The following is a 26,923-nucleotide window of genomic DNA, read 5'->3' as shown; positions in this document are numbered from 1 at the left end:
TCTCCCCCTGCGGCCCCGCCCCCGACGCCCCGCCCCTCCCGCCCCGCCCCCCGTCCAATGCTGAGCTCAGTCTGCGTCTCGTCCTTCCGCGGGCGCCAGGGGGCCAGCAAGCAGCAGCCGGCGCCACCGCCGCAGCCGCCCGAGTCCCCGCCGCCGCTGCCCCCGCCGCCGTCACCGCCGCCGCTGCAGCAGCAGCAGTCTGCGCAGCCCGGCCCCGCCGCGTCCTCGGCGGGCCCCCCGGCACCTCGCGGGCCCGGGGGCCGGCGCGCCGAGCCATGCCCCGGGCTGCCGGCGGCGGCCATGGGGCGGCACGGCGGCGGCGGTGGCGACAGCGGCAAGATCGTGATCAACGTGGGCGGCGTGCGCCATGAGACGTACCGCTCGACGCTGCGCACCCTGCCGGGGACGCGGCTGGCCGGCCTGACGGAGCCCGAGGCGGCGGCGCGCTTCGACTACGATCCCGGCGCTGACGAGTTCTTCTTTGACCGGCACCCGGGAGTCTTCGCCTACGTGCTCAACTACTACCGCACAGGCAAGCTGCACTGTCCGGCCGACGTGTGCGGGCCGCTTTTCGAGGAGGAGCTCGGCTTCTGGGGCATCGACGAGACCGACGTGGAGGCCTGCTGCTGGATGACCTACCGGCAGCACCGCGACGCCGAAGAGGCGCTCGACTCCTTCGAGGCTCCGGACCCAGCGGGCGCAGCCAACGCCGCCAACGCCGCCGGCGCCCACGACGCGGGCCTGGACGACGAGGCGGGTGCGGGCGGCGGCGGCTTGGACGGCGCGGGCGGCGAGCTCAAGCGCCTCTGCTTCCAGGACGCGGGCGGCGGCGCCGGGGGGCCGCCAGGGGGCGCGGGCGGCGCAGGCGGCACGTGGTGGCGCCGCTGGCAGCCCCGTGTGTGGGCGCTCTTCGAGGACCCCTACTCGTCGCGGGCCGCCAGGGTGAGCGCGCTCTCGGAGCCCCCACCACTCCCCCATTTCCTCCAGGTCCCAGCCCCTTAGGAGTGCCCCATCCTAACCCTCAGAACCCCTTGGCCCGTCCCAGCACCCCCCCGCCCCCGGCCTTCCTGGTCTCTGGGCCTCCCAGGCTCTTCTAGAGAAGAAGCTTCTTTCTCCAACCCCGAGACTCCTGTACTTTTCTGAACACACACCCTCTCCCTACCATCCCCAGATCCTCAGAAGACGCTTCCGCAACCTTCAGAATCCCCCAGATCCCTCCAAACCCCAGCCGGCTTCCCTAGGCTACCCAGCACTCTGAGAAACTTCTGCCCCGACTGTGAATCTCTTGGGCTTCTCTGAACAACCTCACTACCCCCTTTCCTGGACTCCTCTGAGACCCTCAGAAGAACTTTCTCCAGTCCCGAGTCTTCTGAGCCCCTGTGAATCCTTTTCACCTCTCTTGGTAACCCCTCAGATCCCTAGAGAACCCCTCTGCAGCCCTCAGTTTCTTGGACCATCCCCAGACCCTCAGAAGACCTCCCTTCTTAACCTTCAGCGTCCCAGACCCTGTGAACACTGCCCCCTCCTTTCCCTGCCCCGCTGCAGCTCCTCGGAAGCCCCTTCTCCAACCCTCAGTCCCTCGGGTTCTCCCAACACCTCCCTGACTATTTCTCCCTATGCCCCTCTCCCTGCACCTCCCCCTCTCTCCAAGTTTGAGTTTTCTGGCTATTTTTGAACCCCACTTCTGCTCTTAAAGGCTTAGAAGGCTCCGCCTCAATCTCAGAGCCTCCTGGACCCCTGTGAATCCCCAAACCACTTGCTCTAGCTAGCACACTTTCCCCCTCCCCCTACTGCAACACGGAGTCTTGGGGAGCCTTCCCTCCTGGGACCCTATCCAGTCCCCTCTGTGTCTCTGTGTTCACATATCTTCCTGCATCTTCCACGCCAACTCCCATCCCAAGGACTTTCCCTATAAAGCTCCAGACTTCCCCCAAGCCTTTCACACTCCTCCTCAGTGTCTCCAGAAGAGTCTTGAGCCCCCATAATATGTCTTTCCTCTCCAGAAGCTCCCATATGCCTTCTTCATCCACAGATTCTCCCAGCTTCTTCTCCCTTCCCACTCTTTATCTCTGGGGTCCCCCATCCAGAGCCTCCCAGTCCTTTTCCAAGTCAATCAACTGACTTTTCCTCCTGTTCCAGAACTTTAACGAACCTCAATCTTTGGGACTCCTCCCCCCCATTTATCTGTCCCAAAACTTCCTTCCCAAAGTACCTTCCAATTCTTTCCACTCTGCCTTGGTATCTTTCCACTGGCCCCTACCCCCGCCCTGCTCACTCCCTCTTTCCCAAGCTCCCCACCCTCCCACCATCCAAACCCTAGGACTGGGAACCTCTGCTCCCCTACCCCAAAAGTGAACCAGAGTGCACACACTCTAGCCTTATCTCCCTTTGAAATGCCAGATTTTCCCCAAAGCTCCCTTCATCTTCCCCCCAAAACTTCCTTCAAACATCTCTAACTTCCTAGGTTAAATAGCTACCCTCCCCCTTTGTTCTCCCTTGAACCTCTTCCTCCTACTAACTTCCTCCCTGTGTTGGAAGAGAGGGGGACAGTTCAAAATGGGGGGGATCAGAAAGGAGGGGAAAGAGGAACAACTCCGGGGCCCCCTCCTAGCCTCCCGGCCACCCAAACACCCGGAGGAACCGGTCCGCCCCCCTCCCCCCACCGTGCCGTGTCCTGGGCCGGGAAGGACGCGGAGCCGCAGTGCCGCATTCGCGCCAGGGGAGGGTGCGAAGCCGGGGGGGGGGGGGGGGGAGCCCAGAGGCACCGCATAAAGTTTGGTCCCAGGAAGCGCTGAGTTGGCGAGATTTGGGGCTGGGGAGGGGGGAGGTGGGGAGGAGGAGGTTCCGAAGGGACTTGGCCCTAAATGCCCCCTCAGGCCTCTGAGTGGCCTCCTCCCCCATGGCCTGGGGCGCCCTTCCCTCGTAACCCCATTGAAGGGTGCTGAGGTGAGAATAGAGGTTCGGGACAGTTACGGGGGAGGGGTCTTGTCACTCACTTACTCCACAAACGGTTTTGAGTGTCGGCTTGCCAAGTACTTTCCAAGCTACAAGTGAGAGAGCTTGACAGAGTTGGGAGCAGAGGCCAGTGCAACGTGGAGAGTACGGCCCTACCTCATCCTCGCTCCCCTCGCGTAATTTTTCCTTTCCTTCTTGCGGGGACTCCTTGCCCTCCTGCCCCTTCTGCTTTTGAACCACCTCGGGGCAAGGGGTTAAACCGGTCCCGACGCTGTCCAGCCCCTACAGCTGTGCACTGCGACGGGCTGCCCACCTTTCCTTCCTTGCCCTGGGAGGGTAGGAGTTAAACTCCTGGCCCGCGGCCTCCCGAGGTGAAGCGGCGGCTCTGCGGCTGCGCCCTCCTTGCTCTGCTCCGGCCCGGAAGGGGTTAAGACCGCTCTCAGCCGCGGCGGCTGCGCACTGCGGCGGGGGAGCTGGCCGCGGTGCTGGCCGCCGCACGCCCCGCCCCCCGGCCTGGCCGGCCCGCCCCCACTGCGGTGCCGCAGCCTGCGCCGCGCACCCGGCTCGGAGGGGGCGTAGGAGCACCGGGCATGCGCTGTGCGGCGGCCTCTGGCCTCTTAAACCACTGCGGAGAAACGAGGAGGGGGGCGGGGCAGAGAAGGCCAGCGCTGACCCCAGCCCACCCCAGGGTCCAGGGCCCTCTCTGCTCTGCGCTTCAAAGTTGGGCCTTCCCAAGCCCAGACCCCGCCCCCCAGCCCTGTGGAAGAAGGAGAGTGGCTGAGGGGCTGTGCAGGCCCCCAGCCCACCCCAAGGTCTGGGGTCCTGTCTGCAGTGGGACCCTGGGCCCCCGCTTTTCTCTGCATCCCTGATTAAAACTCAAGCTACCCAGGCCCTCCTTCCTCCTCTACCCAACTGGTTAAAGCCCCCTCTTTGCCTTAACACCCATCTCCTCCCTGCAAGGCACTAACCCCACTCTCTTCTTCTCCTTTCTGCATATTTGATAAAGCCCACTGTCACCTCCAGGGGCCAGCTCTGTCTCCTTCCTTCTCTGAGATCTTGACTGCATCCCCCTCTGCTCCTCAAGGTTTTCCTCAAAATCCACACCACTGAGTGCAGGACTCTGGTCCTCCCCATCTTGAAATAACCCATGTGTGCCCCACCCCATTCTCTGCACTTTTGGCTAAAGCCTCCTCACCTCTATGGCCCTAGCTCCACCATCTCCCCTGACGCTTAGCCCCCCCCCCACCCTCCCTTCCTCTCTAGAGCCTGAAACCCCAGCCCTCCTTGCTTCTATCCTTTTCGATTTTTGCAGACTTCACCCTTCACTTCTTTTCCTATTTATGGCCCTAATACCCCTCTGTGGTTCCAGCCATTTACTGTTCTCTCTGGGTGAGGGTGACACCCAGCTTTCTCCCTTCTCTGAGGCCGGGCATTGGAACCAGGGTCCTTAAAACCCTGGCTCCTCTCCGAAGGCCCGGACCTTGCCCCCAACTAACTGATGCCCACATACCCTAATAGGAGCTCAGGCTTTCTTACTGAGTTCCAGACGCTGGGCCAAGCACTGTTTCTGGAGCCAGGACTTTTGTATACCCATATAATCCTCATAATAATCTGGTAAAAAACAAAACAAAACAAACAAACAAAAAAAAACACCGAGGTGTGGACAGCTTAATCTCCTCGCCCAAATTAGGCACAGGAAAAGCTGGATTCAAATCCAGGTTTTCTTAACCATCTCGGGGATTCTGCCTCCGCACCCACCTTCTCCGCTTCCCCTTCCCTTGGCTCCAAGCCGAACTCCAAAGCCTCTGATAGACAGACGGTGAGTGATCTTGGTCTCACCCCACGCCTCCCCCCAGAATCCTCGGACCCTGCTGGGGAGTCCTGAGATGGGACACAGGGTATGGGGAAGTGGTCTGCGAGACAGAGTAAAGGACCAGAAATTGCTGTTTCCATGAAAACAGTTGCCCATCTGTTTCCACTGCTGGAGCCAGCTCCTATCCCAAGCTGGGGAGAGCTGCCTGCTCCTTTCCCTCCCTTTTTTCAGCGTTAGAGGGGACAGCAGGATGCAGGCTGTGATGGAGGCATGGGGTTTCTGGGGATTTTGGGGGCTGGGAAGAGGGGCCACTGGGAGGGCCTTGTGGATATGGCTGGTTGACCAGATGCCTGGGTCACCTTTTGCCCTCTCTCTCCTGCCCTGCCTCACAGTATGTGGCCTTCGCCTCCCTCTTCTTCATCCTCATCTCCATAACCACCTTCTGCTTGGAGACCCACGAAGGCTTCATCCATATCAGCAACAAGACGGTGACACAGGCCTCCCCGATCCCCGGGGCTCCACCAGAGAACATCACCAATGTGGAGGTGGAGACGGAGCCCTTCCTGACCTATGTGGAGGGCGTGTGTGTGGTCTGGTTCACCTTCGAGTTCCTCATGCGCATCACCTTCTGCCCGGACAAGGTGGAATTTCTCAAGAGCAGCCTCAACATCATCGACTGTGTGGCCATCTTGCCCTTCTATCTCGAGGTGGGACTCTCAGGCCTCAGCTCCAAGGCTGCTAAAGACGTGCTGGGCTTCCTGCGGGTTGTCCGCTTTGTCCGAATCCTTCGCATCTTCAAGCTCACGCGCCATTTTGTGGGGCTGCGCGTGCTGGGCCACACACTCCGTGCCAGCACCAACGAGTTCCTGCTGCTCATCATCTTCCTGGCGCTGGGCGTGCTCATCTTCGCTACCATGATCTACTACGCGGAGCGCATTGGCGCTGACCCCGATGACATCCTGGGCTCCAACCACACCTACTTCAAGAACATCCCCATTGGCTTCTGGTGGGCCGTGGTCACCATGACGACCCTGGGCTACGGAGACATGTACCCCAAGACGTGGTCGGGGATGCTGGTCGGGGCACTGTGTGCCCTGGCGGGGGTGCTCACCATCGCCATGCCCGTGCCCGTCATTGTCAACAACTTTGGCATGTACTATTCGCTGGCCATGGCCAAGCAGAAGCTGCCCAAGAAGAAGAACAAACACATCCCCCGCCCCCCGCAGCCCGGCTCTCCAAACTACTGCAAGCCCGACCCTCCCCCGCCACCCCCGCACCACCCCCACCACGGCAGCGGTGGCATCAGCCCCCCGCCCCCCATCACCCCACCTTCCGTGGGGGTGACTGTGGCTGGGGCCTACCCACCGGGCCCCCACACGCACCCCGGGCTGCTCAGGGGGGGAGCGGGTGGGCTCGGGATCATGGGGCTGCCTCCTCTGCCAGCCCCTGGGGAGCCTTGCCCATTGGCTCAGGAGGAAGTCATTGAGATCAACCGGGCAGGTGAGAAGGGTGCATGAGGGGTGGGTGGGGGGATCACAGGCAGAGACCCGTGGGAGGAGGCGGAGAGGTTTCAAGGGGGCAGGAGGTCACTGCTGAGGTTAAGAGAATGGGGGGGGGTGTCACAGCAGAGGGGAGAGGGAAGAGCAAACAGCTATTGCTGAGGTCAGTGAAAAGGCACAGAAACAGATTCTGTGGGAGAGACCGTTTGCGGAGAGACAGATATTCCGGGGACAGCCATGATATTCCAGGGGACCAGGGAGGCCGAGTCATGAGCCTCCGGCGAGGGGGACTCAGACGCAGGCACAGAGTGGGTCTAACATGGGAATCACAGGTGGGCCAGAAACCTGGCCAAGGGACAGCTGCAGCCTCTGAGTCTTCCAGCCATGACCCTGAGAAGAGCGTCTAAAAGCGACAGAAACGATTGTCCCTGAGAGCGGGAGAGAGAGGACAGATGGAGGGAGCGGGGGCGGCGGGGCGGGGGTCAGTGGCAGAGAGTTCAGGTTCGACTGTGTGGCCATCTTGCCCTTCTGTCTGGAGGTGGGACTCCCAGGCCTCAGCTCCAAGGCTGCTAAAGACGTGCTGGGCTTCCTGCGGGTTGTCCGCTTTGCCCGAATCCTTCGCATCCCAAGAGAGGAGAGGAGACTTAAAAACCCAAAGGCAGATAGAGGCCAGGAAGACAGGCCCAGAGGGCGACCGGCCACGTGACGGTGACTCGGGTCCCAGGGCCCCGTCTCTGGCTCTGAGAGCAGCCTGAGACGGGTCTGAAAGACTCACAGAGAGGCTGCCGAGATAAAGAGGTGAAGCGAAGGAGATGAGGGAGAAGAAAGTTGACCGAGTGTTGCACCCCCCCACCCCCACCCCCACCCCAGAGAGTCTGCATCTCTGAGGCGATGATTGGGGGCTGCAGTCCGGAGCAGGGAGAGGCTGGTGGGCCCCACCCCCGTGACTTAAGTAGGTCAAGAAAGGGAGCTGGGCCGCTCGGCCCTCATCTTGCTCCCTCAGCCGCTGACCCAGTTTCACACCAATTAAAAATAGCTTAAGTCAAAGCCTGGGGGACCCCCACCTCCCCCTCCCTCCTCTGTCACCTTCCCAAACCTTCCCCACTGTGCCCTTTCCAGCACCCAACACCCTCCCTAACAACTCCCTCCCAGCCCCCTAGATCCCCCAGCCATCCTTCAAACCCATCCCAAGCCATGCACCCTACCAACCCAACACTGCACCCCAGTCCTGCGCTGCTTAGTTCACTTCAACCAACTGCCCACCCAGCACTCTAACCCAGCCTCTTTCCCAGCACCCAGCTCGCTTCCCAACCACCCTCCAAGTGCCCAACACCCCACCCGAGTCCTGCCCTGCCCAGTACCCAACACCTGGCCCGACCACCACTTCCTACCACTCAACACCCTCCCTCCACACCCACGCCTAACCACCCTTCTCTCTCCCTGTTGTCCTTCCCAGCGCTCAACACCCTCCCCCAATGACCTGCTCCCTCAGCCCACCACGCGCACACCCTGACACCCTGCTTCCAGTTGTGCACCCTCCTGTCACCTCCTCGGGACCCCCTGCCCCTCAATCATCTACTTCCGGCACCCAACATGCTCCAACACCCTCCTTGCTAATCTCACCCCCACCTTGAGTTCCCACACCTCACTCCTTTGTGTCTCTGTCTGACCCCCCGGCACAGATCCACGCCCCAATGGGGACCCTGCTGCAGCTGCGCTCGCCCACGAGGACTGCCCAGCCATCGACCAGCCCGCCATGTCCCCAGAAGACAAGAGCCCCATCACCCCCGGGAGCCGAGGACGCTATAGCCGGGACCGAGCCTGCTTCCTCCTCACCGACTATGCCCCTTCCCCTGATGGCTCCATCCGGAAAGGTGAGGTGCCCTCCACCGGCCCCCTGGGACCCTCCCTCTCTCTCTCTCCCTCCCTCAGGGGAGGGGGGAGAGGGAGATGGGGGAGGAGGTGCTGGACTTCCCTTCACCCATCCCCTGGCCCCAAATTCCCTTCCTCCCAGACCCCCCACGCCCAAATTTCCTCGCCACTGACCCTTCACCTGTCTTTATTCCATCTCCATCTCCCCCCCCCCACCCCACCCTGGACCCTCTGGCCTCTTCCCCCACCCCCAGCCATTGGTGCTCCCCCACTGCCCCCCCCAGACTGGCGTAAGCCAGGTCCCCCAAGCTTCTTGCCCGACCTCAACGCCAACGCTGCAGCCTGGATATCCCCCTAGCGGACGAATCCCCTTCCCCCGGGGTAAGTAGCCCCCCCACTTTGATCCCCACCTCCCTCCTGACTAACCCCTCTGAGAACATGCAGCCCCCACTGACCGAGACTCCCTTCCCCTCACTGAACAGCTCCATCCGATTAACCTGCAGCCATGACACTGACCCCACACCCACCTGCCCAGGACTAACCCCCCAGAACTAACCCAGCCCTCCTCACCATGTGCCTGACCTCCCTTCCCTGCCCTCACGACTGACCCCCCCATCCTCACCCCCATCCACATCTCTCTCCCTGCCTCCCCTTGGGTGTTTTTTTTTAAATTCAATTAAGAAAACAGGGTGCACACCCAGGACACTTCTGGGTGCAAGCCGGGGTGAGGAAGACTCAGTCACTCACCCAGTGGCTTGTGAACTGGCCAGCACTTACAGAGTACCCGCACGTTCCTGGCGCAGTGCTAGGCACAGGCAGTCAGCAGGGAAGAAGACCATTCCCGCGCCCCCAGAGGAGCTCCCAGTTTGATGGGAGAGGCAGACACGGACCTTGAAAGTCCCTATTTGAGGTGATCTCTGGAAGTGGAGGTAGCACAGGGACGCGCAGTATGAGGAACACTCGAAACTCCCCCCGGGTAGGAGGGAAGTGACGGGGAAGGCTTCCTGAAGGAACTGATGTCTGGAGTTAGCCTGACCTCAAGTGGAGAAGTGATCCCATTAGAGGGTAGCTGCCAGAGGGACCAGCACAAGAAAAGCTGAGGAGACTGGGGACTGGCAAGTAGACAGGCAGGAAAGCCGGGCGGGGCTGAAGGTCCAGGACCTTGTTTAGGGCCCCGGGGAGGGCAGGTCAGCTCCTGGGCTGTGTGTGGATGGACTGGAGGTCAGGAGGCTGGGATGAAGGTCCAGGGGTAGGATGCCACCTGGGCCCGGTTCAGGGGTGCGCACAGGGATGGAGAGGAAGGGACAAGGTAGAGGAAGTCAGGGATCAGGGTGGGGTCGGGAGGGACAAGGCTAGGGGCCTGGCAGTGGGGAGATGGAGGGGACAGAGTGGCGAGGTCGTAGATGAATCTTTCAGTAAACACAGTCTAGCATTTATCTCATGCCAGAAGTGAACACATATTCTGCAATCTTCATAGCAACCCTAACTTAACACATAGAGCTTGCTTCCTCCATCCATCCATCCATCCATCCATCCATCCATCCATCCATCCATCCATGGAGCAGCTAATTACTGAGGGCGCAGTTCCAGGCACTGGAGATTGGGCAGTGCACAAAGCAAGAATCTGCCATCGCAGAGCATACGCGCTACAGCACAGGTTGGCACACTTCAGCCCATGGGCCAGGTCTGCCCGCAAGCTGTTTTGTAAATAAAGCTTTATTGGAACACAGCCACTGTCGTGCTACAACAGTAGAGTGGATGAGTTGCCATGGAGAACGTGTGGCCCACAGAGCTGAAAATATTTAGGAATTGGCCCTTTGCAGGAAAAGTTTGCCACCTCCTGATCAGAGGCAGCAGAAAATCAAATAAACGAACAAGATGCTTACTCTGGCCACTTCAGATGAGGGGGTTCTGCAAAGGCCTTTTTGAGGAGGTAACACAGAAACCTGAACGGTAAAAAGGGCCAGTGGGGCAGAAGGAACAGCAAGTGCAAAGGTCCAGGGGGTGCTGAGGTGGGATGAGCTTGGTTTGTCACAGGAAGAGCAAGGAGGGAAGTGTGGCTGGAACTGAGTAGCTGAGGGGAGGGGGGTGTCAGACAGAGTATGCAGGGGAAGGATCATGAGGGGTTTTGGTGAGAGGCTGGATTTGATCTTCAAAGTGACAGGAAGCTGCCTGAAGGCACTTGACCTATCTATCACCTAATCCCTCAGCAACCATCTGGGGAACCTTCTTTAGAAATACAGAGATATAGCCCAAAGAGTCCCTGTCTGCAGCCTGCAGGGACACCCTTGTCTCAAGCCCCTTGTTTCACAGAAGTTCAGGGGGGCCATGAGCAACCCCGTCCACAGAGCAGACAGGGACGAGAACCCAGGCTTCCAGGCTCCTAGTCCAGGAGGGACTGTGGCTCTTCTCACTCCATCCCTCCATCCGCCCCAATTCATCCTCCATTTTCATCTCATCCCCCCCTTCCCTGCTCCCACCTCACCCCTCCCCCTGCTTGCACCCAGTCCCGTTCCACCCTTTGTTCCCCCCCCAGATCTAGATGGGCCCCCAGGGAATTGAGGGGCAGAGGGAGTGGGGAGGATTTGGGAATGGAAGGGAGGGTGGAGTGGGGGTGGGGTGGGTGGAGGTCTTCGCTGCTCTTGCCTCTGATGCCAAAATCCATTCACTGAACTCAAATAATGGCTGGAGCTGATGGGGCTGACTGAGTTCTCTGCCCCTGGGTCCTGGATCCCTCCCCATTCCTGCACTCCCAAGCTCCTCCCTTTCTCTCTGTCCTTCCTGGGTGACCCCCCCTTCCACTACTGTCCCCCCATTCCTTCTCCCAAGACCCTTCCCCCTAGCCCGCCCCTTGCCCACCCCATGACCCCCCTTCTTCTCACACCAACCTCCTGAGTCCAACACCTGACACCTGTTCCCCCTTCTCCCCCAACCCTCCCCCCACCTCCCTTCCTTGGTCCTCCTCCCCCCCTCCACCCCCACCCCCAGCCACCCCGGAAGCTCCTTCCATATTTGATGTCTTTGGCCGCCCCCATTTCACTGCTCCCCTTCCCCCGGAAAACACCAGAGAGGAAGAAGAGATTCCGGCGTTTCTCCGTCCCCCCAACAGTGAGGCTGTGTTGGGGGGTTCCCCCGACCACCCTCCCCCCGCCGTGACTCTGTGTATTTCTGTCCCCAGCTCTTGTCACCGCCTGAGACCTCGCGAGACCCTCGGTCCCCCCCTGCCCCTTCCCCCCAGGTTAGCAATTGGGAATGGCTGGGAGGGGGTGTCCCCAAGATGCTGGGCTTCCAACCCCCACCCCCCAGGCCCCCTCTCCTGTGGTCAAGACGCCCTTATCCAGACAGACCTCTTGGCATCGCTTAGAGAAGCACTAGAACTTCCCCCAGACACTGGCAGAACTCAGATCTTCCCAAGCTTTCCCAAGAAACCGCACACATACTCCCCAGTCTTAGACCCCTTTGGCTATCAAGACACTGTTAGAACCTTCCCCTTCCCATCAGAAGGTTTCCACCTCAAGACTTCATGACCCTTTAAAGATACCCCATTACAACCTTCAGGTGAGCCTTGCCCCTCTCAGACTGCTCTCTAGCCCCTCCGGGGGGCACTGCTAGCTTTTCCTCCTTGCCCCCCCCCACAGCCCCATCTCCTGCCTTTCACCCTTTCCCCACAACTAGGTCAGCCCCCACCGAGCCCTCCCACTGGCTGCTCCCCCTACATGCATTCCACCGAGCTCCCTCCCCATGCCCGAGCTCCCTCCCCATGCCCGTGCTGCCCACCATCCGCCTCGCTGCCCCCCCCACCTTTTTGCCTCAGATAAGGGGGCCAACGGGGGAGGGGGAGGGGAAGTGGGGGGCGGGCTGCGGCGGGGGTGGGGTGAGGGAGGCTCGGTGGGCGCCACTCTGCCTCCTAACCCTGGGTCTCTTCCCCCCTCCCCATGTCTGAACCTTTCTCCTTGATGCTGACTGTCCAATTTGTTCACCTCTCTCTCCATCTCCTTGGTCCGCCTCTGTCCATCTCTCTGCCTCTGCCATCTGTCTTGTTATGTCTCGGTGCCTGACTGTCTCGTCTCTCATCCCCTGTGTCTCCCTCACCGTCTCTATCCCTGACCCTCTGCTTAACCTCTTTCTGTCTCTTGACTTTTCCTGTCTCTCTGTCTCTCTCTCTCTCTTTCTCCGTCTCTTATCCCTTCTGGCCGTTTCTCCCCGGCATCCCTGTTGGACCCTTTCCCTGCACCCCCATCTCCATGCTTCCTCCCGTGTTTCTGACCCCTCCCCCCCCCCCCCCAGGTTACGAGAAATCCCGCAGCCTGAGCAGCATCGCGGGCCTGAGCGGGGTGTCCCTGCGCCTGGCGCCCCTTGCCACTCCCCCTGGCTCTCCCAGGGCCGCCCGCCGCGCTCCCCCAACCCTGCCCTCCATCCTCTAGCGCTCCCCTCCCCCCCGTGGGGGGACTCGGGGGTGACAGGGAAGAAGGTCAAAGGAGCTGGGGGTGGGGGGTGGGGGAAAGGGTTTTTTTTTTTAAATCAAAAAGTCATTAATAATATGCAACCGAGACGACGACGCCAGCAGACACCCCCGGACCCCTCACCCCCACCTGGGCCCCCAGGATGGAGGGGGAGGAGCCAAAGTCCAGCCCCCCCCAACTCTCCACTCCCCCACCCCCAAATAAAGCCTTCTCAGGTCTCCATGAGCCATAGGAATTCCCGCTCCCATAAACTCCTGTAAATAAGTCCAAATTATGCCAATTACATTTTGGGGCGCCTCTCCCCTACTCTGCATGCCTCCCTCAACCTGGACCCCGCCCCCAAGTCCACCTCAGCAATAAGCCGCCAGGGGCTGCATGCCACGCGACTGAGGGAAGGGGCATTCTGGGAAGGGGGCGGGGACGTCAAGGGAGTCGGGCTGGCTTTTAAGCCACGCGAGGGTATCCTAGCCTCCTACCCTTCACCCCAGGAAGGCAACCCATCACATTGATGTAAAAAATACATATATATTAGCAACAATGTGGGGTAAGGAGGAACAGTCAACTCAAGCCCCCAAAACGAGCTGAGCTCAGATGGTAGAAGCAGAGGCACAGGGCGTGTGCTGTGGACAGCTGCTCCCTCAGCCTTTAGGAGGATCCCTCTGGTGGATGTGACCCTTTCATCCCTCCCCAGACCACCCCCCCAAGGGATCTGCTCGCCTCTATTCTTGCTGCATGGACTCAGACCTCCCATCTCAGAATTTCTGGGATGATCTGGCCCTAGCACACAAAATTCCCCAACACCCCCTCCAGATTACCAGGACATGAGGCCTGCACCCAGAATTCCTGAGACCAACCCTGGCACCCCGCATCCCCTAAATCGCCACAGGGTCCTGGGACTTAACCTCTGCATACAGATGCTGCCCCCAAGCCCCGCCCCACCCATTGCCTGGACTGCATCCCAGCACCTCAAATCTCCAAGACTTAACCCAGCCCTTCAGCTCACTTTCAGCCTTTGGGATGCTCCAGATCCTTCCCACACTTGGACATTTCTTGGACACCACCAAATCCTCAGGCCTACCCCCCTCCAAATATCCCCAAATCTCTGACATCAGACATCCACCTCAGGTTCTCCTGATGCTAGAAGTTCCAAGATAGGCTCAACCTGTCTGCAATTCCAGGGAACCAGACCTTCCCCCCTGCCCGCCCCCCCTCCCCCCCGGGCATCCCCTTTCTTATGCCTAGCCCTGCCTCTTCCAAGAGCTCCTCCCCTTAAATGGTGCCCCAAAGGGACCCTCTTAATGGACATCAGTGTTTCCCAGAAGGGGAATATTTGGACCCCCGGTGATGTGCTAAGGTTTTAGGCAGTACAAGGACACTTAATCTAAAAAGTTTTGTCTGTTATGGCATCTTGCACAGAAGCCGGTAAGTCCAGATACTGCTGCCTGGCCCAGACACCGTTTATTTAGGGTAGAGTGTTTCCACTTACAGCAGAGGCTGTGCCCCCGTCAAGGGACGCTGGAACATCAGAAGCTTGGGAAACGACAAAACCTACCGCGGCTGGGACCCCAGCCCACCCTTCCCCGGCATTCCTCGTCCCGCCATGCTCGCGGGTGGAAGATCATTTCTCATATCCCATCCTGGCTCAAGGATGCGCTACCTCCCCCAAGCCCAGAGACCACACCGGTCCCAGAATCCTTAGAGGGGACCTCCCCTTTTGGAGCTGGAGGCCCACGGAATTAGCAACCTCCCTCCCTCTGCTCCCACGGCCTCAGGAACCCCCCACCCACCCGAGGGTTGGGGGGTGTCACTGAGCACGATTCTTGATGCAACGATTCCTATGCAAGGGACATTTTGAGTCCCCCCCATCCTTCCCTCGGACCCTAAACCCTGGCGAATCAGGGGTGAGGGGTGGGGCAGGTTCTGGTGGGAGCGGGGTGGGGCGAGGCAAAGGGCTAGGGGCTCCAGACACCAGGGTATTGGGGTGGGGACTGATTATATTGCCAAAGGGTTTAACTACTTAAAAAAAAAATAGCCCCCAGATTCCCCTGACCCTCACGGAAGCCGAACAGTGAGGGGAAAGGGGGTGAGGATTTTTCCGAAGGGTACAGACCTCTTCCCAACGTCTCCCCCTGCTCGCCAATCTGCCACACGTACCCAGCTTTTTAGTTCAGCTTTTAAAAATAATCACAATCATAAACCTCTACAGAACGTGACTCACGTCCTTCACCACCGCCCCCATCCCCCAAGTCAACAGTGTGGGATTCGGGGAGGAAGAGCGAGAGCTAAAGGGACAACTTCCAAGTCCCGCTCCCCTTTTCTCCCCGGCCGCCAGGGTGCCTGCAACTACACGCATGCGCTGCATGACGCGCTCCCCACACGCATGTCGCGCCCCTCCTGCGCTCCGGGAACGCACGGACACGGGGCGGGGGGCGGGGCGATTGGGGAGGAACGAACGGCGGGGGTCTTCCTGAGTTCAGCGGCTCCTCCTCCCCATCACACACACAGCAATAAGATTTTCTCACTCAAATGTGGGCGGGGCGGGCCTGGCCTGTCGAAGTGGGAGGTGGGAGGAGTGGCGAGGGGGCGCTCTCAGGGATGGGGGCGGGTGTCCGGAGTCAGTGTGGGGAGGGGAGGTCTGCAAATCGTCCAACTCTGGTGCTAATGGCGGGTCTTCTCAGCCCACCCCCAGGGCAGGGAGGGAGGGGTCGGCATGGCCCCTCCCCCAAGTCTCCCCCACGCCCACCCTGGGTGCATGAACCGCCCAATGCAGAAGCTGCCGCATGTCACCTGCCCTCCCCAAAGAAAAAGTGTCATGCCCCCTTCCCCCCCACCCTCTCACTTCCCACCAAAATAAAAGTTTCCTTTTCATTTAAAAGTTGCATCCTGTTTGCTGGGAAGGTCTCCGGATCTGGGGCGGGGTGGGAGTTTTGGGAGCAGAGGAGTTGGGTCTTCAAGAACAGGGGTCATATTAAATGAGCAAGGGTGTGCACTTCAGGGGGTCCAGACATCCCCCTGATCGCCGGCTCTCGCCTTGTGACTTTTCGGGGGGTTGGTGGGGGGGGGAAGAAGTGACTGCCTCAGTTTCCCTGATGGTAAAAATGGGGATCCACACCCCTAACTTGAAACTCTGAGGGCACCTGGTAATAGAAGCTCTGAGGTGAGGGTGACAACCCCAGAAGAGGAGTGGAGCTAGGTCTACAGTAAGAGGTTAGGGGCCGAGGGTCACATGCTCCATATCGCCCACTCTGAAGCCAGACTGTGTGGGTTCAACTTCTTGGTAGCTGTGTGTTCTTGGGCAAGTCTCTCAACCTCTCGGGCTTGTTTCTACCACTCTAACAGGGCAGGAGGGGGTGGTCTATTCATTCAGCAAATACATGAATTCCAACTAAATGCCAGGCACTATTCTAGGTGCTGGAAAGCAATGGAATCCCTACCTCTAGGGGTTGTGTTGAAGGTCGAGACGAGTGTCCCACGTTTAGCCCACGTTCAGTTAAACAAAGGATCACTACTCAACAGGTGGCTCAACAGTCACTCTGTCACTGTTTTGCAAAGACATGAGGGTCAGCCAGAGTGCCGCATCCCTTCTGCCACTTACTGGGAGGCTTGGAGCAAGGGACAGCACAGCTCAGTCTGTTTCCCCAGCTGTATAATGGAGCGAATACCTGGGAAGGAGGCTGAAATGAGTTTTTCCACATTAGATGCCGGTACCCCGGAGGCTCCCAACACTGGTCGGCTGTGATTCGAACCAGCAGTCTGCCCCACCTGCTGCCCCATCAGCGATCCCTGAGCAGGAACACACTACAGACCCATGGAGGTCCGGCTGGGGTTGGAGTTTATTTCTGCGAGAGCCTAGACGCTGGGAGGATATGGGGGCCTCCTCCAGCCCCCGCAGGAAAATCCAACCGAATTGTGATCACACAAGAGCAACCAGAAAGGAGGACAGAGCGGGGGGGGGGGGGGGGAGGTGAGGAGAGAGGGGTCCCCTTATCCTGCCCCTCTGCAAGGGTCAAAGGCTGGTGGAGACCTGGGGCTCAGGCTGTTGTCGATCAGAAGTTCAGGGGTCAGTGGCTAAGTGGAGAGAGAGGAAGAGAGGGAGAGGGGTAAGGGAATGGGAACCCCAGCTTCGGAGGGCAGGGGAGCCATGCTCCCTTGCTAACAATTAAGGATAGAGGGGAGCCCTTCGGGACCACAGCTTGCCAACTACACTTGGATCTCCTTCCTAGCGAGGGCCCCAGTCCTCGTCTCCCTGCTCGTCTGCTCCTCTGTGTTGAGGGGTTCACAGGCGATCTCAGCGCCCCCGCCCCCCCACCATGGGGTTGGTAAGTGCTGTAGTGCCAGAGGGTGGCACCATTTCCAAAGTGCAAGAAGCCGGAGGGAGGGTTCCTGGGACTGGAGCATCGAGGGGCCAGGGAGGGAGGGGCCATGGCTGGGGACAGGATGGTGTCACTGGGGCTGGGACACCGGCGGCCCATCAGGCTCCGGGGGTGGCGGCCCAGCCCCAGGCTCCGCCTCCTCGGCCTCCTCTTCCGAGACCACGTTCTCCTCCAGTCGGAAGACCTGGCGCACTGTGCGGGTGGTGAAGGTGAGGGGGCCGCGTCTGCAGGGAGAAGGGGAGACCAAGAGATAGAGGTTAAAGGAGGGGCGGGGGCAGAGAGTGCTGGGGGGCGGGGTCTATGGAGCAAGGGTGCGCATGCACAGGCTGGCTGTACCGGAGCCGGTTCCTCAGCGTGTTCAACTCGCGGTTCATGGACTCCGAGGCCTCTGTGACATCTTCCAGCTCATGCTGCAGCCTCCGGCGGACTGACTGAGCCCGGGACGCCTCCTCCTCAGCTTCTTCCAGCTGCCGCTTCAGCTGCTTCACCCGAAGGTTGCCCTTCTCCAGCTTGGTGGGAGCAGAGGGCTGGGTTGAGTCTCCAGGTGCCGTCCTCGCCCACTCCCTTGGCCCCCCAGAGCCCCATCCCTCCTGCCCCACACCCCACACCCTGTGCCTTGCCTTCTGTTCATGCTTTGTTCTAGATCCTCTTGCCAGCCTCCATCCCAGCTTCAAATGTGAGGCTGTCCCCGACTTGGTCTTTCTATGCCCAGAGCTGACCCCCTCTCTCCTCTGCTCAAAGCCCTCCCATGGCTCCCTAGTGGCACTGGGACAAGGTCCCAGCCCCTCAGTCTGCCGTTCCAGGCCCTGCAGGGTCTTCTTCCCATAAACCCATTGGCCAGACCAGCTTCATCAAGACCCTCCCCAAACCCTCCCATCTCTGTCTCCAGGGAGGGGACACGCGTGATCTGCCTCCCACCAACCCCTCTGGCCTCATTTCTTATCACTCAAACTTCCTTCCCCATTCTTCTCTCCAGCCACACTGCTCTGCTTCTTGCTTTAAACTCACCAGACTTATTTCCACACCCCAGGGCCTTTGCACCCGCTGCTCCCTCTGCCTGGCTCTTTCTCTCCCCTCAGTTCTCAATTCATATGTCACCACCTTAGAGAGGTCTTCCTGACCCCACTCCCCCACCCCCAATCTAGGGAGTATTCCCTAATCCTCCACATCTCTCTTCATTCTCCTGTTCCTTCAGAGCCCCTGTCACAATCTGTCCTCATCTTTCCTTGTTTGTAAGTTTGTGTCTTCCTTTTCCTATGCTACAAATGTGAGCTCCGTGAACAGGGGGACCTTCTTTGTCTTGTTCACAGCCGTATCTCCAATGCCAAATACAGTACTGGGTGCCCGGTAATTGTGGAATGCAGGGCGAATAAGCCGCAGCTGAGCTTTTAAGGGCACGGCGACTCTATCTATAGTTGGAGAGACCTGGAATCTGATGCAGGCTCTGTCTCTCCTAACCGTGTGACTTTGGTACAAATGGTCCCTTTTTAAAGTTTCCCGTTTTCCCACCTGTGCATTGGGGCTGGTGAAAGAATGCAGACATGTTTTTGTTTTTGTTTTTAAACCACATGGTACAGTACTTGGGGGCACAGTTGCTGCTCAATAAGTAATTAAGAGCACAGACTCTGCCTCCAGAGTCCTGGGGTTTGAACCCAGACTCCATCTCTTATGAGCTAAGTAATTTGAACAAGTTACTTCACCTTTCTGTGTCTCATTTTTCTCACCTGAATAAGAGGGGAAAGGATAGTACCTGTCTTATAGGGTTCTGGCAAGAACTAAATATACTACACATTACATCTTTCACACAGTGCCTGGCACATAGAAGGCATTCCGTAAACATTACACGTTGTGATTTTAGCCCCAGCCTAGCCTCTGGGGAGGTTTTTTTCTTCCTTCTCTCTAGCTCTCTCAGCTCCCCACCAGGACCTATCCTAGATTCCACAATCTACAGATCGCAAAGTCACTGATTCCAGCTCTCTGCTGATGTTACCAAGCCCCCGAATGGTAGCCGCACGTGGCTTCTCGCGATGGGAACTCATGGCCTACAAAGACAGCATGGAGACCATCCCCCACACTGCTCCCTAGAGACGTCAGCTGCTCACCTGGTCCCGGAGCTGGTCAGCCACCCTCCGCTCCTCCTCCACCTGGAGCACCACCTCCTTAAGGCGCTTCTCGGCCCTGCGCACCAGCTTGCCAGAGAGGATGCGCTCCCTGGAGAGGGGCGTGAAGCAGACAATCAGGAGAGGTGCTTACATAGGGTGCTGTCCCCTCAGCCTTGTCCAGTGGCTGCTGTCCTGTTTTCGGAGTGGCCTCTTCCCTCCTTCCCAACTCCAAGTAGCTCCCATAGTCTACTCAGGTCAGACATGGCTCCCAGGCTCCCGACTCCAGGGCTTCTAGTCCTTGACTTGTATCAAGATGCCTGATGTTCCTGAAAGTGTCTCCATGTCTGTACCAGTTCTCCAAACCCCACTGTGCACCCCTAGTCCTCCTCTCAGGGAACTGACTCACTGACCACCAGTCCCCAGGTCAGATATGGGGCATTACCCTCGCCCAGCCTGTCCCATTGCCCCCTCTCTGTCCTCCAGCCTGAGCCCCTAGCTCAAGCCTGTGCTCTCCCACCTGACCTGGCCTGTCCCTTTTCTCTCAACTCCCTTCCTCCACTGTCCCTACGTGTGTGGGGGACACTCTGGGAGCCCAGAGCTCCCCCCTCAGCCACCCCGGCTCCTTCTCCCCTCTCACACACACACGCCTTTCTCTGGACAAGCTCATCTGCACCCCAGGTCTCCACACCCATCAGCAGCCTGCTAAATCTGCTAAATCTGTCTCCTGGGCTCCAGCCTGGATCGGCCCCCAGCCTCGGCAGTCCACCAGACCCCGACACCCCTCACAGTCCCCGCCAGGCTCAGCACCTTCTCCCCAACCCGCTCCTCCTCCCCTGTGCTCCACCTAGATCTGCAGGTCAGACACCAGAGCCATTCTCACCTCCTGTCCCCTCAAAGCCTTTCCCTCCCCTCTCCCAAATTTCCCCATCTGTGGTCCTGGCTCATCTGCCCTCTCCTGCAAGGACCATCACACCCGGGGTGAAGTCCATGTGATGGGGCCCCTAGTGATGGGCAGTGCTCGGCAGCCTCAGGTGTGCTGAGAGGCAGGCACGGGCCGGGGTAAGTGGGAGGGCTTGAGCCGTGGAAAGGGATGTGGTGGGGGAGGCTCCCTCAGCTACAGATCCCCCAGCCACTTGTTGCTCCCAGGTTGAGTTTTAGCAGGTCATGAATACCTTCTGAGCCTCAGTTTCTCCATCTGTATAACAGGGGAGGAGGAGCTCAGACTGGTGTATCCATCCACCTCTGGAAGGTCTCCCCAGAGACCCCAAACTACATCTCCCATGAATCCCTGGGTCCCTGGCCAGGCCCTGGGATGAGAACACCTTCTTTCATGACCATCTGGGGCTGGTTCCCATTGCCTGTCCCTGAGACCTCTCATGCTCATCATGCTCCCCAGTGAACTCAGCTTGTTTCCCCAGTATTCCCACAGTCACCAGGACTTAACCCCTAACACTGTCCTCCTCCCCCATACCCACAACAGCCTATCAGCCCCCAGCTCCATCCCTCCTGCCCCTGACTCTTTTTCATCCCCTCACACCCCAGCCCCAGCTTAGGCCTCATCTCCTGCCACCTGGACCAGCACCAAGCCTCCTCCCTGGCCTCCCAGCTCCCAGTCTCTGTCCTCTAGTCTGCTCCCAACTTGACCCCCAGGGAGACTTTCTACAGCCAGCACTGGCCCTGCCCCTCCCCAGCTCACAGCCGCGAATGGCTTCCCATCTTCCCAGGACAGAGTTCCTCAGCCTGGCGTTCAAGCCTCTCACCTCCCCATCTCTCTCCTGAGTCACAGGCTCCCAGGACCAGTCACCCTTCTCCAAATGCCCTGATGTCTCCCACATGTGTCCTCAAGGCTGCTGCTCTGCCTGGGACAGAAATGGCCTCAAGTCTCACCTCCTCCTGTATCCACAGCCTTTGCAATAGGATTTTGCAGCTTCTTGCACCAAGAGACAGAATCTATTTCACCATTCCTTTAAATCTGAGCTGGCCATACGACTTGCTTTAGTGACAGGAGGATGCAGCAGAAGTGACATTGTACCAGTTCCAAGTCTAGGCCCCAAGAAGTCTTTAACACTTTCCCTAACTCTTGGAACCTGGACTCTGCCATGTGAACAATCCTGGGCCAGTCTGGAGCAGAGACTAGTTAGCCTCAGTGTCCCAGGCAAGACCTTAAGCAAATGAGAGCCCAGCCAAGATCAGCAAATCCATCTAGCTCACTCGGCTACCGATGCATGAATGAAGCCCCCACGCTCAGATCAGCAGAACCTATCAGCCAGCCAAAGACTCATGAGCAGTAAGAAATGGTTGTGGTTTTAAGCCACTAAAGTTTAGGCTTGTTTGTTATGCAGGTGGAGCTAAACTGCTACATTACTGTTTGGAGATTTATTTACTTTAGAGAGAGACTGTGTGGGAGCAGGAAGGAGCAGGGGGAGAGGGATTAGCAGACTCCACGCTGAGTATGGAGCCTGACACGGGGCTCAATTCCGTAACTCTGAGATCATGACCCAAGCCAAAGCCAAGAGTCAGATGCTCAACCGGCTGAGCCACCCAGGCGCCCCTACTTTCCTGTTTAAATCATATTCTTCATGGGAGTGCAGTTACTTGCAGCCCAAAACATCCTAAATAATAGAGGAAATCAGCAATCATTAATATTATGATGCCTTTTGGATGTTTCTAAACCAGGTGCTTATAACACAGCTCCCCTTCATCTCCCTGACCAGAATGTGGGGATCACCCTCCAGCTGTGCCCTCCTCTAACACCCACCTGCTCTCCTGCTCCAGCTGCTCCTCAGCCTGGGCCAGCTTAGACTCAAGGGCGGCAATGATCATCTTCTGGCGGGCCCGGGCCCCAGCGTCCTCCTCACCCAGGCGCCCCCGGAGCTCCTGTATCTGCCGCTCCAGCTGCTGTCGCCCGCTCTCTGCCTTGGCCGAGAAACTTCGCTCAGCTGACAGCTCTGTAGTCAGTGATTCCACCTGTAGCAGTGGGAAAAGCAGAACCATCACGGGGGAGTCTCAGAGGGAAGACAGTAGGTAAATTCAGGCACCTCCCACAATTGAGTTGACAATGGTTAAGTGCAGAGCACAGAGCCTGGTACATACTAAATACTCAATAAATGTCAGCATGTATTTGTCCTGATTGGCTTAGCAGCCAACAGCAGTGCCAGCCCTGGGTTTTAACCTTTCCAACAGCTTTCTGCTCTTTTAATAAGTCCACAAGACTATCACAAACTTGTTTAAATGCTATAGATTCTACCTCTGCGAATGAGTCCATTCGAAGGGTTATCACACTTCTGTTTGCACTGGGATCATCTGGGGAGCTTGTGAAAAAGATGCAGACCGCAGGGTCCCATCCCCCAGAAATTCTGCTTCCAGCTGATCTGGGGTGGGGGTGGGGGGGCGGTCCATGAATCCGTACTTTCAACAACCACCTCAGGTGGTTCTGATATGGGTGACGTGTGGGATCATTTTAAGAAATGCCAGCTCAACAAACAGTAACTACTACACTGAGAATGTGTAAACAAGCCCCTAACGATAGTTCCTGTTTATTTACTCAGCTCATACTCCGAGTGAGGTCCTGCGCCGGAGCTAAGGCAGTGAGTCAGATCCAGTCTGATTCATACTTTATTACACCGTGCCCTCACAGGAACACATCGGCATGGTGATTAGCATATGCTCTTTAAAAAAAAAACAACTTTATTGGAAAATGAAACTGTAATACAGAAAGTCAGAAACTGATCAAGTCTATGACGTCAGGAGTTAACAAAAGGCAAACACCACTGTCGCTCCCACCCAGGTGAAGAAATAGAACGTTGCCATTCCAGAAGGCCCTGCATGTCACCACCCTAATATCAACCCCTACCTTCCCCACAAAACAGCACACCACCCTGACTTTCATGGTAATCACTTCTTTGCTCCTCTTTCGAGTTTTATCACTCAGAGATGAAGGCCTAGATCCTATAATTGAATCTTGCCCATTTGAAAACTTTTGTGTATGTTTCTTTAAAACAACAACAACAACAACAACAACAAAAAACCAACAGGGCTCTGTCGTTAAGCGTCTGCCTTCGGGTCAGGTCATGATCCCAGGGTCCTGGGATCCCATCGGGCTCCCTGCTCGTCAGGAAGCCTGCTTCTCCCTCTCCCACTCCCCCTGCTTGTGTTCCTGCTCTCGCTGTGTCTCTCTGTGTCAAATAAATAAATAAAATCTTAAAAAAAAAAAACCTATGAATACACTTTATTTTTTTTTTTTTAAGTAGGTTCCATGCCTGGTGTGGAGCTTGAACTCACAACCCTGATCAAGACCTGAGCTGAGGTGAAGAGTCGGACACTTACCTGGCTGAGCCACCCAGGAGCTCCTAAGTTGCTATTGTTTTAAAGCTACCTGGTTTGGGTACTTTGTCATGGCTGCCCTAGGAAACTAATGTAGTGACTAATGAGCAGGGAAAGAAAATCACTGTGAACTCATGGATTTAAACAGATTGGATAGATTTAAAGCAGTTGTGATTATTATTCTTGTAGAAGCTCCAATTGCTCCATTTGGGGCCAACAGGAGCCTCTCCTGGTTGATGTCTAGGTGCTTTTTAACATAAGTATGCCAGCTCCTGGGGCGCCTGGTGGCTCAGTTGGTTAACCGTCTGCCTTCGGCTCAAGTCATGATCCCAGAGTCCTGGGATCGAGTCCTGCATCGGGCTCCCTGCTCAGCGGGGAGCCTGCTTCTCCCTCTTCCTCTGCTGCTCCCCCTGCTTGTGCTCTTTCTCAAATAAATACAATCTAAAAAAAAAATGTATGCTAGCTTCCTTGATAACTGGTATGTTGTGGACTCAATGCTTGTGGCCCCCCCAAATTCCTACATTGAAGCCTTAAGCCCCAATGTGGTGGGATCTTGTGACAGGGCCTTTGGGAGGCAGTTGGGGTTAGATGAGGCCATGAGGGTGGGACCCCCATGATGGCATCAGCGCCTTTATAAGGAGCTTCAAGAGAAAGCACTCTCTCCCTGCACATGCACCACATGGTGGCTGCTTCCAAGTCACGAGAGAGGCCTCAGAATAAAATCTACCTAATTGGCACCTTGATCTTGGACTCCCAGCCTCCAGAACTGTGAGAAATAAATGTCCGTTGTGTGAGGCACCTGCCCTCCACCCCCTGACCCCCCCCCCCCCCGCCGATTCCAGGGTATTTTGTTATGGCAGCCTGAGCAGACCAAGGCATGGTATGACCAGAGGCTCCAGGCTCCTCTTGTTCATTTCCTGTTTCAGATCTGGAATCAGCCGTTTGTAAAGAAGTTGCAGTTTCTTTTAGCAGAACATGGCATTTCTGGACCACAAACTTGGGTACCAGGGATGCTCATGGCTACTGGACTGGTTATTGTTCTCAGGCCTTCTGGACAGAGATAGGATGGCTCTCTACAAAATACCTCACAAGTTCATGTGAACACGCCCAAGTCCAATTCAGAACCACAGGGTTTTGTTTGGTTTTAATTTAGCCTCTCCTCATGACACATCTACCTTTAGGTGCTAACATGCTTACAGACGCGGGTGGCAACAGAATGCGGACGTGCCATCTTTACTCATTTACTTTATCCCACGTTACACATGTGATGGTCTCAGAAACACACCGCAAATACTGTCACTACCAATATAATTACTCAATCCAGTAATACAATTTTTTTTTTTTACATATTTGCCCATTCTCTTAATTTAAAAATAGTTGCACTACACACAGCGGAGCAGACAGCTGGTACCTTTCTTACTCCTTTTCAGCCCTCACTGAGTCTTAGAACAATGAGCAAACCTCACGCTCATTACGCCCTCACGCTGGTGTCTCTCTAGTGATTCCTTCTGATTGATCATCTGAACCTGGCTCCCCGGGGCGGTGGCTCTCAGAGGTGGCACGCCTCAGAACCTGGAAGGCTTGTTAAAACAGATTGCCGGGCCCCACCTCTGGCATTCTTCACTCACTTGGGTTTGGCTGAGGCCCTCAAACTTCCATTTCCAGCAAGTTCTCAGGTGGTGCTGATGCTGCCGGCCTTGGGGCCGCTTTGAGAACCACCGGTCTCGTAGATTCCTCAGGAATCACTTGTGGGAACACGGCCCCAAGGAAGTCTTGCTGGGTGCAAAATCCATGGCTCATATCTTTCTCTGAGAATCTTAACTATATTCTTCCATTTTCTTGCAGCATGAAATCTTGCTCTCAAAAATCTGATGACAATCTAATTTTCTTTTCCTTGCAGATCATGTGCTCATTTTTCCCTAGATGGCTAAGGGTACCACCCCCTTATTTGTGCAATAGTTTCACTAGCATCTGTCTTAGTATCAAGTTTTTGTGTTTTTTTAAAGATTTTATTTATTTATTTGAAAGAGAAAGTGAGTGAGAGAGAGAGAAGAAGCAGGGGCAGAGGGAGAGGAAGAAGAAGACTCCCCACTGAGCAGGGAGCCTGACGTGGGGCCTGATCCCAGGACCCCAGGATCATGGACCTGAGCCAAAGGCAGATGCTTAACTGACTGAGCCACCCAGGCGCCCGCTGGTATTTTTTTGTTTTTTTTTTTATTTTAGTTTTTTGTTTATTTTTTCTTTTTTGTGGTTTTTTTGTTGTTGTTGTTGTTCGTTTTTAAAGATTTTATTTATTTATGTGTGAGAGAGAAAGAGAGCCACAAGCAGGGGGAGCGGCAGGCAGAGGGAGAAGCAGGGTCCCGGCTGACCAAGAAGCCCAATGCAGGACTCGATCCCAGGACCTGGGATCATCACCGGAGCCAAAGGCAGCCGCTTAACCAACTGAGCCAGCCAGGCGTCCCAATTGGTTTAAGTTTTGATAGGTCAATATCCTTGGGTACACAGTGTGCTCTTCCAGTATGTAGCTTCCAACTGTATTATTTCAGGAAAGTTCTTGCATTATGCTCTCGGGTTATTTGCTCTGTCCTCCTGCCTGGGTCTTCCTCTTTGGGGACTCCCTTTACTGTATGTTGGATCTTCTTAGCCAGTCTTCAATATTTGCTATTTTCTTGTAAATCCCTTTTTGTGTCTTTTTAAGTTTCATTTTGATTTTTTTAAAGATTTATTTACTTTAGAGAGAGAGAGAAGGTGGGACGGGCAGAGGGAGAGGGAGAGGAAGTCCCAAGGAGACTCTGCGATGAGTGCAGAGCCTACGGTTGGGCTTCATCCTAGGACCCTGGGATCATGACCTGAGCCGAAGTCAGATGCTTAACCAACTGAGCCATCCAGGTGCTCTGCCCCCATTTTGATTTTTTTTAAAGACTTATTTATCTTACTTTAGAGAGAGAGCACATGTGTGTGCACATACATGAGCAGGGGGGAGGGGCAGAGGGAAAGAAGCAGACTCCCTGCTGAGTACGGACCCAACTCAGGGGCTCGATGCCAGGAGCCCGAGATCATGACCTGAGCTGAAACCTACAGTCAGATGCCGAACTGACTGAGCCACCCAGGCACACTGCCCCACTCCCATTTTGATTTTTAAAGACATTCTCCTTTTCACTAACAGCCAAGGATGCAAGTTTGGTTAAGTCCCATCATTCCGTGTACGGCTGTAGGATCCTGTGCTCCCTTCACTAGAGCATGTATTGGCTTATTTACCTCATTTCTAATGAGCACCCGGCACTGTTTTAGGTTCTGGAGATAGAGTAGTCATCACAGTTAAGACAGAGGCTCTAGGGCTCCTCGGTGGCTCAGATGGTTAAGCGTCTGCCTTCGGCTCAGGTCATGATCCCAGGGTCCTGGGATCGAGTCCCGCATCGGGCTCCCTGCTCAGTGGGGAGCCTGCTTCTCCCTCTGCTTCTCTCTCTCTCTGTCTCTCATGAATAAATAAATAAAATCTTAAAAAAAAAAAAAGACAGAGGCT

At 56.7% G+C, this 26,923-nt stretch overlaps 2 protein-coding genes across 8 annotated transcripts in view; one reads left to right on the top strand and one right to left on the bottom strand.

The window, feature by feature from the left end:
- The first annotated feature begins 57 nt into the window (after nucleotides 1-57).
- KCNC3 (potassium voltage-gated channel subfamily C member 3) lies at nucleotides 58-15,465 on the top strand. The gene is given in 6 exon segments (XM_035724866.1): nucleotides 58-942; nucleotides 5,161-6,268; nucleotides 7,950-8,141; nucleotides 8,394-8,413; nucleotides 8,415-8,520; nucleotides 12,427-15,465. Coding segments are annotated over 6 exon segments (2,448 nt in total). The 3' UTR covers nucleotides 12,564-15,465.
- A 951-nt stretch (nucleotides 15,466-16,416) lies between these two features.
- The window catches only part of MYH14 (myosin heavy chain 14), a 95,129-nt gene continuing 84,622 nt past the window's right edge, over nucleotides 16,417-26,923 (bottom strand). For 5 of the 7 annotated variants that reach the window (XM_027617271.2, XM_027617275.2, XM_027617273.2 and 2 more), the window contains 4 exons: nucleotides 21,836-22,044; nucleotides 19,078-19,186; nucleotides 17,312-17,484; nucleotides 17,046-17,199 (listed from right to left, as the gene is read on the bottom strand). In XM_027617271.2, the coding sequence (XP_027473072.1) occupies nucleotides 17,046-17,199; nucleotides 17,312-17,484; nucleotides 19,078-19,186; nucleotides 21,836-22,044 (645 nt within the window). Of the gene's footprint in view, nucleotides 17,200-17,311; nucleotides 17,485-19,077; nucleotides 19,187-21,835; nucleotides 22,045-26,923 lie in introns of all 7 variants that reach the window. The other 2 variants (XM_035724865.1, XM_027617269.2) reach the window with 1 other exon arrangement.

Source organism: Zalophus californianus, chromosome 17, assembly GCF_009762305.2.
Source record: "Zalophus californianus isolate mZalCal1 chromosome 17, mZalCal1.pri.v2, whole genome shotgun sequence".
Lineage (NCBI taxonomy): Eukaryota > Metazoa > Chordata > Mammalia > Carnivora > Otariidae > Zalophus > Zalophus californianus.
This window is presented reverse-complemented; position numbering and strand designations above follow the sequence as displayed.